The following is a 12,826-nucleotide window of genomic DNA, read 5'->3' as shown; positions in this document are numbered from 1 at the left end:
TCCGCGCTGGCAAAGGTTAGAAGTAGGAGAGGCGCAAAGCGTCTGGTAGGCAATCTGTGGTCCCAGGGCTCTAAGGCAAAAAGGGGTCTCAGACAAGGAACGACAGGCCGGGCTTTGCCGGGGTGGGATCGGGACTGGTGAAAGGTGAGTTATCCGTGCCTGACTATGGTATGACGAAGGCTCTTAGCGCCCAGGTGCCCAGAGCACCTATCGCAAAGGCCCCCCTAAGAGAGGGTGTGAGTTCAACACAAGAATCGACACGAGCGGGTGTCATGGCAGAAGGCCAAATGAGAGCATGGTCATACAGATAGCCAAGTTATAGCCGTGGCCGGCTGGGTACAGTGAATGGTGGATCGGAAGCGTCACGCTGGAAGCGGCACGGGATGCTGGGCACTCCAGTGGATGACAGGTTGCGCGCCCGGCAGCTCCTCCAGCGCGCAGAGGACCGCGCGGTGGCACCATCGCGCCGCGAACTGCTCCCTGGTGATCATCGGGTCGCGTCCGCGAAGCCAGTCGCTGAGCACACCTGCTGTCTGCCGGACGTTGACGGTCGCGAGCCGCCAATCGGCAAGCAGGGCCTTCTTGCAGGAAGACAGGATGCGAGCCGCAACCGCTCCGGGGGTGATCGCCGCCGTATCTGGCTGGTGGCGGCCGCGCTGATATGCTGCCCACAGCTGACAGATCGTAGCGAGCCGCAGGCGATCCCAGAGCTGCCTGAGCTGCTGCGGCGGTCCCCAGATCCTGGTGTCATCGGCGAGAAGAAGGTCGGCGCTGCGCGGTGGCGCGTCGTCTCCAGTCACCGCGGCCCATGTCGCTGCGAACCAGTCCCACACCCCGGCGGCGAGAGGGCAGATGATGAAGACATGGGTGAGTGTGGCCAGCTGACCTGCACAGCTCGGATGACAGGTTGCGCGCCCGGCAGCTCCTCAAGCGCGCAGAGGACCGCGCGGTGGCACCATCGCGCCGCGAACTGCTCCCTGGTGATCATCGGGTCGCGTCCGCGAAGCCAGTCGCTGAGCACACCTGCTGTCTGCCGGACGTTGACGGTCGCGAGCCGCCAATCGGCAAGCAGGGCCTTCTTGCAGGAAGACAGGATGCGAGCCGCAACCGCTCCGGGGGTGATCGCCGCCGCATCTGGCTGGTGGCGGCCGCGCTGATATGCTGCCCACAGCTGACAGATCGTAGCGAGCCGCAGGCGATCCCAGAGCTGCCTGAGCTGCCGCGGCGGTCCCCAGATCCTGGTGTCATCGGCGAGAAGAAGGTAGGCGCTGCGCGGTGGCGCGTCGTCTCCGGTCACCGCGGCCCATGTCGCTGCGAACCAGTCCCACACCCCGGCGGCGAGAGGGCAGATGATGAAGACATGGGTGAGTGTGGCCAGCTGACCTGCACAGCTCGGATGCGGGCAAACGTGACCGGCGGGATCGGCGCGGTGGACGTGACGCGAGAAGCCGCCGACGAAGAGCTGGCCATGCAGCAGCCTCCACGCTGTCACGCGCTGCCGCCGGTCCAGATGGGAAGCGTGCACCACTTGCCACACATGAGCCCAAGGTGCTGATGGGTCTGCTGTGACAGCAGCAGCAGGATCAACAGTGACATCTGCTCCCTGTGGCACTGGTGAAGGGCCCGCTGGCGCGCGTGCAGGCCCGCCGCGGTCCCGCAGCGGAACCGGACGTGGCTGCGGCGCAGCCATCCAGATCGCCCAGGAGGAGGGATCAGGCTGCCCTCGAGGCCTCTTGCCTAAGACCTGCGACGCAGTACCAGCAGCTGCAGCCCTGGCCTCCCATCGCGCCTCGAGCGCCCGAAGGCCGCTGCGCTGATCATCTGTGGTATCAGCCCAGATGGCTGGTCGCAGCGGGCCCGCCGGGCTGGCCTCCCCCTTGCTGATCCTGTGAAGCACCTGTCGCCGCGCGGTGGCCTCCCTCACCACAAACTCATGTGCCGGCCGCGTGCCGAGCCCCCAAGCCTGAGGGTCCTGTACCTGGGATCCCCAGAGGCCAAAGAAGTATAGTGTGGGCGGCGGTGGTGGCGGTGGCTCCGGCAGCTGCTGCTCCCACTCCAACTGCTCCCCTGTCTGCTGCTCCACCTGCAGGTGCTGCTCTGGGTGCAGCTGTTCCGCGTGCTGGCGCTGCTGACGTGTGCCGCTGCGTGGATGCCAGGGCCTGGTGATGTCCCAGTGCTGAACCAATGCAGGCTGCGCGGCCGGAGGAAGGAAGGCGTGCATGGCTGCAACGCCTCCGTCCATTGGCACAAGGGCTCCTGTGCTGCTTACTGTGTGGCTGAGGAAGTAGGTGCTACCTTCGGCTGTGCGAGACCAGACGCGGCGATCCGACGGGTCCGGAGATGCGCACCACATAGCGGCCGGTGGCTGCACCTGGATTAGCGCTCTCCAGGCTGCTGGCAAGGCAGCCAGAAGGATGGGCACGCGCTCTCGCACCATCCGAACCGGATGCTCCGGGCCGCGCACGACATCGCGCAGGTGGCTGATCCTGACCAGGCCAAGCCTGGCCCAGTCCTCCCAGGCAAAGGGCTGCCTGACTGCATCCGTGAGCTGCCTGTTGAAGAACAGTGGCTCACCCATGACTGCGTCGTAGCCGATCGCTTCCGGCTTCCGCAGGTGATGGGGCCGCAGCTGCTGGTAGGCATGCAGGTACTGCCGTACGCGCTGCGGGGCCTCCACATGCTTCGCTGCGAAGGTGGAGAAGAGCAGGAATCTTCCCAGCTGCCAGATGTGCTGCCGCCGCGCTGACACCGTGCCGGGTTCCTGCGCTGCCAGCCAGGCTGTGCTCCTGTACAGCCAGTGGTCGAAGTAGGCCTTCCAGGCCAGCTGCTCCGGCTCCAACAGCCTGCCCACCACCTTGGCCTGGAGAGCCAGGATCTGGGCCCTGATGTCCACCAGCGCGATGCCGCCGTGTGCGGCCGCGCGGAAGCAGACGTCCTTGCTTGGGAACAGCGCCGCCGCTGCGCCAGGGGTCACCGGCCGGTTCGCCGCGACGAAAGTGTGGATGGCTCTGCAGAGCCTCTGTAGCAAGTCTTGTGGCACCGGTATGAAGGTGGCATGGTAGGTGACCATGGAGGCCAGCACCTGTTTTGCGACGTACGCTCGGCCCAGCAGGCTGAGTCTGAAGCCGGACCAGCGGGCGATGCGGGCCTCCACCTTCTCAATGATGGCTGTCATCCGTGGCCTTTTGCCTTAGTGTCTGTCCTCCTCACCATTCACAGTAGTTCATTGAAGGCTATCTGAAGGGTTTAGGGTTTCCAACCCCAGTATCCACCTTTGAACCTGAGCGGGTGTCTAGGACCTTGGACATGATGCCTCCTACCTATCCCCGCCTCCGATGTGGTTGGGTGTGTGTATCTGGTCGAGTTCTCGCCAGCCTACCTGTTTTTCGCCTCATTTCCGGCTTCAAATCTCCCATATGCCACCGTTTGCTTGTGCCCCACCTTGCTGGCAGATTGAGGCATAGTTTAGGGTCCCCTTGCTAGCCCCGAGCGGCCCCTAGTGGTAATGGGTCCGAACGCGATCCTGTTCTATCCCTGTCGGCCGACCGTATTGACGTGCCTTTCATGTCTGTTCCACCACTGGTTGCCCGCACATCCGTAATTGCCTGCCAGTGATTGATGATTGCCTGCTTTGCTGTGACCCCTGCTTCCAGCTGCAAGAGCCCTAGACCTGCCCCGTGGGTCCTCCAACGTCACCTCAGCGGTGTTGCGTTGCCAGCGGGCTGGAGTGCGCCTCTGGGGATGAGGTTACCCTCTGGTGCTTGGGACATGTCCATCGCTAGGAGCCTTTCTGTTGCCTTTCTGTGGTATGCCTTCATGCTTGCGCTTCTCTTAGGTATCGCATTATCCTCCTGCGGGAGTGCTCTGCGTGCCCCAACTCTGACAGGTTTCCCCAAATATCCTATTGCATGCGTGCTGGGAAGCGTGCGATTGGCACCCATGTAATAGCGGGGGCTCCCCCTTTAAAAATAAAAAAAAAAAAAAAAATGATGGCTGTGTATAGGGCTGTGGCAGCTGCAGCTGGCTGGGTGGACAAGGGAATGCCCAGGTGCTTGACGCCGTCGCTCGAAGCCGCGAAGGTGACCCCCGTGACTGGATCGGGCCCGGCGAGATGGCTGAGGCTGCCAAGCCCTAGGGCCTGGCTCTTGCTGCGCTGCAGCCTGGCTCCTGTGGCTGCGCAGTGGAGGCCCACGCTGGCCCCCAGCACGATCTGAGCATCCCGGGGAGTCCGCGCGTGCACGCTGGTGTCGTCCGCATGCTGGTGCATGACTGGTGCTGGCTCCCCTGAAGGCAGTCTGATGGGCTGGAAAGCTAGCTGGCCTGCAAGCATCCTGGCATGCGCGGCCATCGGCTGCGCGGCAAGCACAAACAGCAGCGGCGAGAGGGGGCTTCCCTGGAAGACGCCGGAGGCCACCGGGAAGGCATCGGTGTGCCAGCCGTTGAAGGCCACTCGCGCGGGCGTGCCGGAGTGCAGAATGTGCACCCACCGCTGCACACCGGGCCCGAAGCCCACCGCAGCCATGCACCGCTCAATCCAGGCCCTGTCAAGGCGATCGAAGGCCTTCTCGAAGTCCAGGAAGACCTGCACGCCTGGCTGGTGTGTGGCCTCCAGGTAGCTGATCTCCTCCAGGTGTGCCAGCACGTTGTCCCCCGCCCAGCGCTTAGGCAGGAAGCCTGTCTGTGTGGCATCCACCACCTGATTCAGCAGCGGCCCGATCCGGCTGGCGATCGCCCGCGCCGCGAGCTTGTAGTCGGTGTTGAGCAACGTGATGGGCCTGTAGCTGGCTGGAGACTCCCTGTCTGCCCCCTTCCCCTTGTACAAGAGAGTGATACGCCCCTGCGTCAGCGGTGGCGGCAGCGCCGCTTCCCCGCCGCCGCCGAAAGCTTCCTGCAGCATCCCTGCCAGCTCCAGCCCTACCACAGGCCAGAAGCGCAGGTAGAACTCATATGGCAGGCCATCCAAGCCCGGTGCCTTGCCGCGCGGCAGGCTCCGGAGGGCAGTCTCCAGCTCTGCGACCGACACGCTGCCATCACCGCGCTCTCCTTCTGCCGCTGCAGCTGCCTGAGGGGACAAACGCTTGTCCACTGCCCGCAGCAGCTCATCCTGGGCTGCCAGCGACACCGGCTGCGCCGCGAAGAGGCCTGCCGCTTCGTCGCCACTGTAGTACTCCCGCAGCACCGCGCCGCCCCGATCCCTGCCGGCTGGGTGATCCAGGACAACCCGTGGGCTGTCAGGGGCTGGACCTGTCCTGAGGGCCATCAACTCTGTGCGGCCCTGCCGCTCCCGGGCCAGGTGGTGGAACCAGAAGGTGGACTGCTCACCGTAGAACTGCCATACGATCCCAGCCTGGAGTGCTGCCCCCTTAGCTGCCTCCACATTGAGGCCCTGCAGAAGCTGGTGGGCATCCTGCCATGCCAGAAGGGTGTCTGGTGCGGGCCGCCGGGTGAACGCCGCGAGTGCTGCGCGGCTGTCAGACTCCAGAGCCCGCTGAGAGGCCCGGCGCTCCGCTGCGAGAGCCCAGGAACGCTGCATGGCCTTCCTGGGCAGCGAGCATTAGTAAGCTGACGACACGACTGTGCATGCGAGAGCCCCAGCGACACGCGGGGCATGCTGGACTCTCGCATGGGCCTCCTTGCGCAAGTATGGGTGCCAGGTCGCAGCGCAGCAAGAGCCGGACGTTGGGCCTTGGCTGCTTTAGCCACTTGACCGGGGCCCGATCCGGTCACAGGAGTCACCGTCGCGGCGCCAGGCGACAGTTCAACACTTGGATGATGCGCTCTTAAGGGTCGGATCGGTATAAGTGTGGTGGCAGCCAAGCTCCATCACTCGGCTTGTCGGGAGTGAATGCTTGCCAGCACAGTTGCTACACTTGCAGGAGAAGCGTGCTCGTGGCATGTGTGCAAAAGAAAAATGTGTCAGGAAAAGGGACTGCACAAATCCTTACTTTTGGGAAAAGTCTTGTGGACATTTATGACAGGTATGCCATAGAGAAAGCAATGTATGAAAGGAATGTATTGAGTTTCAGCTTGCTTACGGCCGCATCTGCGGTATATAAAATCGCTGTAATGTAATGATGCTTGGATGGCAATATGCCATGTTCATGATGAATGACATCAACACTCTTTACATGCATGCTTGGTTGAAGGCGCCAAAGATTCAATTACGTCTTGTCCTGACACAATTCATGTATATTGCTACGAATCGTGCTGCTGTTGACATCATCAGCTTTTGGCATTTCTTCTCATCTGATTCTCTGTGACACATGTGCGCCATTCGCCATTGCTCATCTACCTGACTAACGGATCCTTGCACCTCTACGGCCATTCATTGAAAAGCAACAGCCACAGAAAGTGTTAAGTGAGGTAGGAGGCAGAAACTGGGTGAGATTAGATAACTAACACCTTCAGGCTGAGAACTGCTAGCATTGTTGCCCTAAAACCAAGCCTCTTTAGCTCCTTGATGTGGCATATCACCGCAAATGATCAAGGACTGATCACTGTGTATCATTGCCAAGGGATGACATACCAGGAGGCCACACACGGAGGTGACAAGTGCACCCAGAATTCTTGCAGGACAGGGCAGCAAGACATTAGATTCTTTGTACTGACTTCCTGCATCATATGCCCCGCTTTGTGATTGCCCATATCTGCTTCTCAAGAGTTGCTCGCTGTTGTCTTGCTGCAGCAACCTGCACAAGCAAACATGTGTTGCATGTCGCTTGCACGATGATGCATGAAGACTAGCATTGGACGCTATCCTCTCCCGGCATCCATTATAAATGGTTTTGTCTCACCTTGGTGGCCATTTCTGAACGCAGGGCCAGAGCTTCTTTGCTTGGAAGCTCGCGCAATGCCTTCACCAGTGACTCAGCTGAAGACTCTGTCGATCTCACCTATTTCAGTCATGCACGCAGAAGAATGAGCCTGAGGATGTCCAGGAAGCTGCCCTTAAACTCTTTGAGAAGCTTGACACTCAGGAGACCGTACACATCTGGCCGTTTACACTTGGAAAGTAAGTGGCATGACCAACCTTGCTGCTCAAGGAGCGCAGCTGCCGGCTAGTAGCCTGCAGCTTCTGCAAGCCCTGGTCGTATTGTGCCTCAGCAGCAGCTTGGCGCTGCAAGAGCTTCACAGCCTCTGCAGCGTCTGCTTGCAAAGCTTCTGTAATTGTCTGACTCTTTGCCTGTGCAGACCTGAAGAATGCCTGCACCAGAAGAGAAAAAGTCAAGCTGTGCAGCAATGTCAGCTCAATCACGGGCGTGTTGCGCAAGAGGTTATGGGCTTCCTAATCAATAGCATACATGATGGCCATAGTCATGGACTGGCATTGCTGATGGCCAATATACCTCTTCACTCCTCAAACGTCCCAGGGTCTGACGATATAGGAATCGCCTTGGACCTGCAGGGCCGTGCCACCAAAATCGAAAATCCATCCAAGGTCATACTGCTCCGTGTTGAATGGCATATCAGTGCAATTTGGAGAGGAAAGCGGGTTGTTGATAGCACACGCACCAGGCAGTATAAGAAGGGCCAGCCCTGTCACTGCAGTCAGGGTAGCTGTCTGGTGTTCAGCAGCAACATGAACGCCACCTGCAATAGCAGCGCATCTCAATCAATATTTTCCCTGATCGCATCGTGAACATTTGCTCGCCACATACCGACAAAATATATATCTCCCTCGCTTCTCTTCAACAGATGGTGTGGACTATACCTTTCATTCTGTCAAAGATCTGCTCTTCCAGGTGCTTGTAATGCGCAATTCCGGTGTCAATGATGCTCTGCAGACCATCCATGCACGTTACTTTCCGATTTACGATTGATGGGAGAGATGGGAGAGGATTGGAAAAACGAGATCCAGCAGGAATCACACATCACCTGACTGCTCTCCACAGCTTTGGCATATTCCTCCCTCGCTTTGACGGTCCCAGATTTCACTGCATACGACGCAGCTTGTATGCCCTCTTCCACCGCTTTCGACGTCTTATCAGCTGCTTCCCAGACCTGGTCTTTGACTTGGTCAAGTGTCGTGTTTGGGTCTTTGCTACTTTCACCCATTGCTTGTGTGGCTATGAAACTTACGGAAATAACAGATTACAACAGTCCTAGATCACAACACTGAAGGAAGGCACTACGGTGCAAGTGTATGTTGTACTCCGCCCTCTAGCGACTATCTAAGCAAAGGGACGATTGATCTATCCTGGTCAAATAAATCAGTTGAAGCACCTTACAGTTGGTGTATACTATTGATTAGTCTGAGTCAGAATTGTATTCGGGCACTTCGATCAAGGCACTTCAAGAGTCCAGACTAAACCCTAGGAAACCCTAGTGCTGAAGTATTGGGGCACCTGGGACTTCTGAAGTGGATGTACTAGGCCTTGTCCAGCCACTTACTTCAAGGTTGCGTGTCATGATCACAGTGACAAGCTAGACTGCAAATACCGTTCATCAGGAATGCATATCAGCACCAATTATAATTACGACAACAACCAAAAGCAGGGCCTTGCAGGCCCGGCCCGGGGCCCGTGGCGCGAACCCCAATCTGAAGCCTCTGGAGATCTGCAAGTGTTTTAGTTGTCTTGCTCTCAGGATTTCCTGAACAGGCCACTCTAAAATACATGCGTTCAAACCCTGCAGCCGTGTACTCCATCAAGACCTGATCAATGTTGCATGCATAACCTCAACGTTGACTGGTCCGCACAACACCACGATAGCCTGAGGGCTGAGACCTCAGCAGGGAGAGAGCAATTAATCAAACCCCCAGTTCATTCCAGAATATTCTACGTAAAAGCCATGTGAACACTGGAAAAGAGCTGCTCCCACAGAATCTATGCCAGACGCGATGTTGACTCAGTCTTCAGCTGACAAAATGTCACCCCATCGTACGCCATATTTTGCTGCTAGGTAGTGAGACCCAATTGGCCCCCTGCTGCCATATGGATACGTCTCTGGCTGGATCTTCTTCTCTTCAATCTCCTGGCCACACACAAGAAGATGATTTTGAGGCCAAGCACCTTTGATATGAGGAATATGACGAGAGAATTCTAGCACCATCAGATGTGTCAGATTGAGAGTGCTGCCACAGAGCACACCTTGAGGATGGGGGTGAAGAGGGCCCATGCAGCGTCCAACTCATCGTTGCGGATGAACAGGCGTTTGTCGCCATTGATGACGTCCAGTATCAGGCGCTCGTATGCGTCTGGCAGGTGGATGTTGTATCGCTGCTTGTAGGTGAGGTCCAGCTTTGTGACGTCCAGGTTGAGGCCCAGACCAGGAACCTTGTTGATGATCTTGAGGTAGATGGCCTCATCTGGCTGAATGCGCAGAACCTGGCACACATGCCAGCACACACTCAATCCCTGGCATGAGTTGGACGCAAAGCAAGGGATGGTCCTAACCTGGCATTGTTGCAAATGTGGCACGCTGGGTTTTGGTCGTGCAGGATGGTCCTTGCAGGGTTGCGCACCAGCTCGTTGGAGGATCTGTCACCGTCGTGCCCCAGCTTGTCCTGATAAAGGCCACCTGGCACCTGGTGGAACTGGACCCGGATCTCAGCCCGGCGGCTGGCCAGTGCTTTGCCAGCCTTGAGCAGGAAGGGGACGCCCGCCCAGCGCGCATTGTTGATGAACACCGCAACAGATGCAAACGTGGGACACAGGCTGCGCAGTCGCACACTCTCTTAGCAAACGCTGAATTGGACGCATACAGCATGCAACACAGCCCTAGTTATACCTGGTCCAAGCAGATCTATGCCATGGCTCTCGTCCACCTTTTCCACTCGAATGGCAAAGGTCATGTACACAAGAGGCAGTCAGGAGCTCACCTGCCCTCCGGCACAGTGTCGTCATCCAGGTAGCCAGGCTTATCAACGCCACTGCCGGAGCGGCCGCGGTATTGGCCGATGACAACGTCATCCAGGCTCAGCTTCTTCATGCTGCGCAGCACCTTGACCTTCTCATTGCGGATGTGCTCTGCAGCCAGACTGACCTGCGACGAACCAAACACTCCTTTGTGAGTGGAATCTCGCAATTGTCTGATTACTCGAGTTTTGAACAGAAATTATAAAAAAAATTCATTGGGGAACAGTCATACCGGTGCTTCCATCGCAAAGAGTGAGACAATCTGCAGCAGGTGGTTCTGGATGACATCACGGATGATGCCATACTGGTCAAAGTACCCCCCACGACCCTCGGTACCAAAATCCTCGCTGAATATCACTTGCACATTGCGGATGTACTGCCTGCTCCACAAGGGCTCAAACACCAAGTTTGCAAATCGCAACACCTGCAACACCACGATTGCCAGTCACACCACATATTCCATGGTCCTGTAATGTTAAATTTTACTATAATGGCACGGCAGTGATAGGAAAGGCTTTCACCGTCAGGTTTTCAATGAGCTCCTTCCCCAGGTAATGGTCGATTCGATACATCTGATCTTCCGTCAGGTAGTTGCTCAGCTCCTTCTCAAGCTGCGCAAATGATTCGCTGTCCTTGCCAAAGGGCTTCTCTACGATGACGCGCGTCCAGCCGGAAGGGCTTGAAGCAGCTGTGGACGCGCAGCCTGCCACCGCAGTGAAAATGGAAGGGGGGATGGACAGGTAGAACACCCTATTCGCCTTCTCCTTCTCCTGCAATCACAAGGCAAGTAACGCAAGATGGTAGATGGGAAGAGCGCCTCCACTTGAGAAGACGTTGCTGTTGGCTCAAGTCCTCAAGCAGCGGTCAATCACCTTTTCCACCTCTGAGAGTCGGTCTGAGAGCGCCCTGAAGTCATCCTCTGACGCGTATTGGCCTGGCTGATAGAAGCACCTTTCCAGGAACTCGTCAAACTTGTCTCCACAGTTCTCGCCGTCAGACAGCCGGCAAGTGAGGGAGCCCCCAATGTACTCCCTAAATTCCTCATCTGACATCTTGGAGCGAGCATAGCCAAAGATGGAGAAGTTCTTTGGCAGGTGGCCCTCAACATACAGGGCAAACAGCGCCGGGTATATCTTCTTCTTTGCTAGGTCACCTGCAGAGTGGCAGCACCATAACATAGTAATTGGTATATTAGTAAGGCCATTCGATCACCAGTATGACTGCAGGCATGCTGATGCCGACCATCAAAATAGAAGCAGCAGGGGCCCAGAGCCTTGCCCGATGCTCCCACAACCACAACGCTCAATGTCTCAGTTTCCCAGTCTGTCGTATCGCTGGAGCTGCCGTCCGCAACGTCATCAGCAACTATGCTGTCAGTGGGGGAATATTCGGATCCATTAGAGCTGATGTCTGCAGGCAGGGTTCCTGTGAAAGCAACAAGCCCAGCTTAGAAGGTGGACTGCTGGAAGACAAGAAAACAGAGAAAACGCTAGTCATGCATACCTGGTGCTGCTGTTGCAACGGAGGAAGGAACCGTCTGTTGCCTCAAAAGTCTCTGGCTTCTTTGGTGCCTTGGTATCCTGCGTGGTTCAGTGTAACAATGAGTGATGCACTGATCACAGCAAAGACCGCCCCCAGCACAATCTTGTCAGCCCCAGTTGTACTCCTATACTTAGACGAGCAGCCCTTACATCGCTGTAACATTGCACCATCCAAAGAGCTGGTGATCGAGAGGATGATCAATACATGCGTGTTCACCTGAGAGCATGCTTCGGTGTTGTCAAGCTGCTGCAGGACCTTTCGTATACAAATGGTAGGACGGAGTGTTTACTTGTGCCCAACATGGGGGCAAGCACTCTCTTGGAGTAGTGAACCACAAACCTAGTTGACTCTAGGGCTAAAACAAGTCACTTGACATATGATCTCCCTTCAAGTGCGATTCATCCACTCATATACACCAAAAGTCCACAAGAAAGCAAATGCAAGCGCAGGATAGTGCAGTCCCTCCCGAAGTGACTCCAGAACCGAGAAAGAGTCAGAAGAGAGCCTTAGGGTTTCCAAAAGGAGAGGCCCTATAGCTAGGGCTTCTGGACAATCACAATCCCGGTTGTGCGCAAAGTAGAATGTCAAGCGACGATCTCATCAAGAATCATTGCATGCAGAAGTAATTCAATACTCCCCTTGCAGCTCTGAAATTCTGATGTGGTTTGGCAACCATTGAGGTGGTCGATTCTGAGGACACCATCCATTCTGAAGACGTTCAAAATGACGTTGTGATCCGTTTGATCGACTCGGCAAATAAGTGGGATAACTCCGATGGATTTTGGAGCCACAGTGTACACATCAGAGCTGGAGGGATCACATGCAGCAGCGAGTGTGTGTGCAAATCTTTCTCACACACGACTGGCATGCTGCAGTCTGATTGGTACAATATCAACATACCAAAAGGAAGGAGCGGGTTGGCGACTACTCACGACCTGGAAGCTCCCACATGGTGCCGCTGTTAAGGTGATCTTTACTTGCTCACCTTACCACATCTCTTGCAATTCCACGAGTTGGACAGGGGCAGTGTTTCTCCCTTTCAGGCATGTTACATTACACTGGATACCTATGCAGGCCGTCTGGGCGCATCCTGAGCATGGGGCAGTGCTGGCAGTCCTGTCAGACTCTGGTACTATGACCATCTTCTCCGAGTGTCAATCACAGGGAGGGACCAGCATGCAGATGGTTGCATCCCTGTCCAGTCAGCATGTCACATCGCTTGATTTTGGACCGAGGGAGCTCGGCCTTCAAATTGCCACAGTGAGCATGGACGGAATTGTCAGGTGTGGTACCTGACATATTTGCAGGACACGCACGCAACAAATCTGATCATGGAGGGCTCAGGACAGTGCTTTAGATACTGAGGCATGGGCATCTGTACATGGGACAGGGTCTATCAGGCAGCGAGCAGCAGTTGTAGCGAGACT

General features: G+C 56.7%; 1 protein-coding gene across 1 annotated transcript; it reads right to left on the bottom strand.

The window, feature by feature from the left end:
• Nucleotides 1-8,847: 8,847 nt before the first annotated feature.
• COCSUDRAFT_39093 (glucose-6-phosphate dehydrogenase) lies at nucleotides 8,848-11,035 on the bottom strand (the record flags this gene model as incomplete). The annotated part of the gene is made up of 7 exons (XM_005651907.1): nucleotides 8,848-8,973; nucleotides 9,090-9,326; nucleotides 9,464-9,656; nucleotides 9,821-9,984; nucleotides 10,090-10,281; nucleotides 10,379-10,627; nucleotides 10,730-11,035. 7 exons carry the CDS (start codon nucleotides 11,033-11,035, stop codon nucleotides 8,848-8,850), a joined length of 1,467 nt encoding a protein of 488 aa, XP_005651964.1.
• Nucleotides 11,036-12,826: the final 1,791 nt, after the last annotated feature.

This window comes from Coccomyxa subellipsoidea (genome assembly GCF_000258705.1).
Source record: "Coccomyxa subellipsoidea C-169, whole genome shotgun sequence".
Lineage (NCBI taxonomy): Eukaryota > Viridiplantae > Chlorophyta > Trebouxiophyceae > Coccomyxaceae > Coccomyxa > Coccomyxa subellipsoidea.
This window is presented reverse-complemented; position numbering and strand designations above follow the sequence as displayed.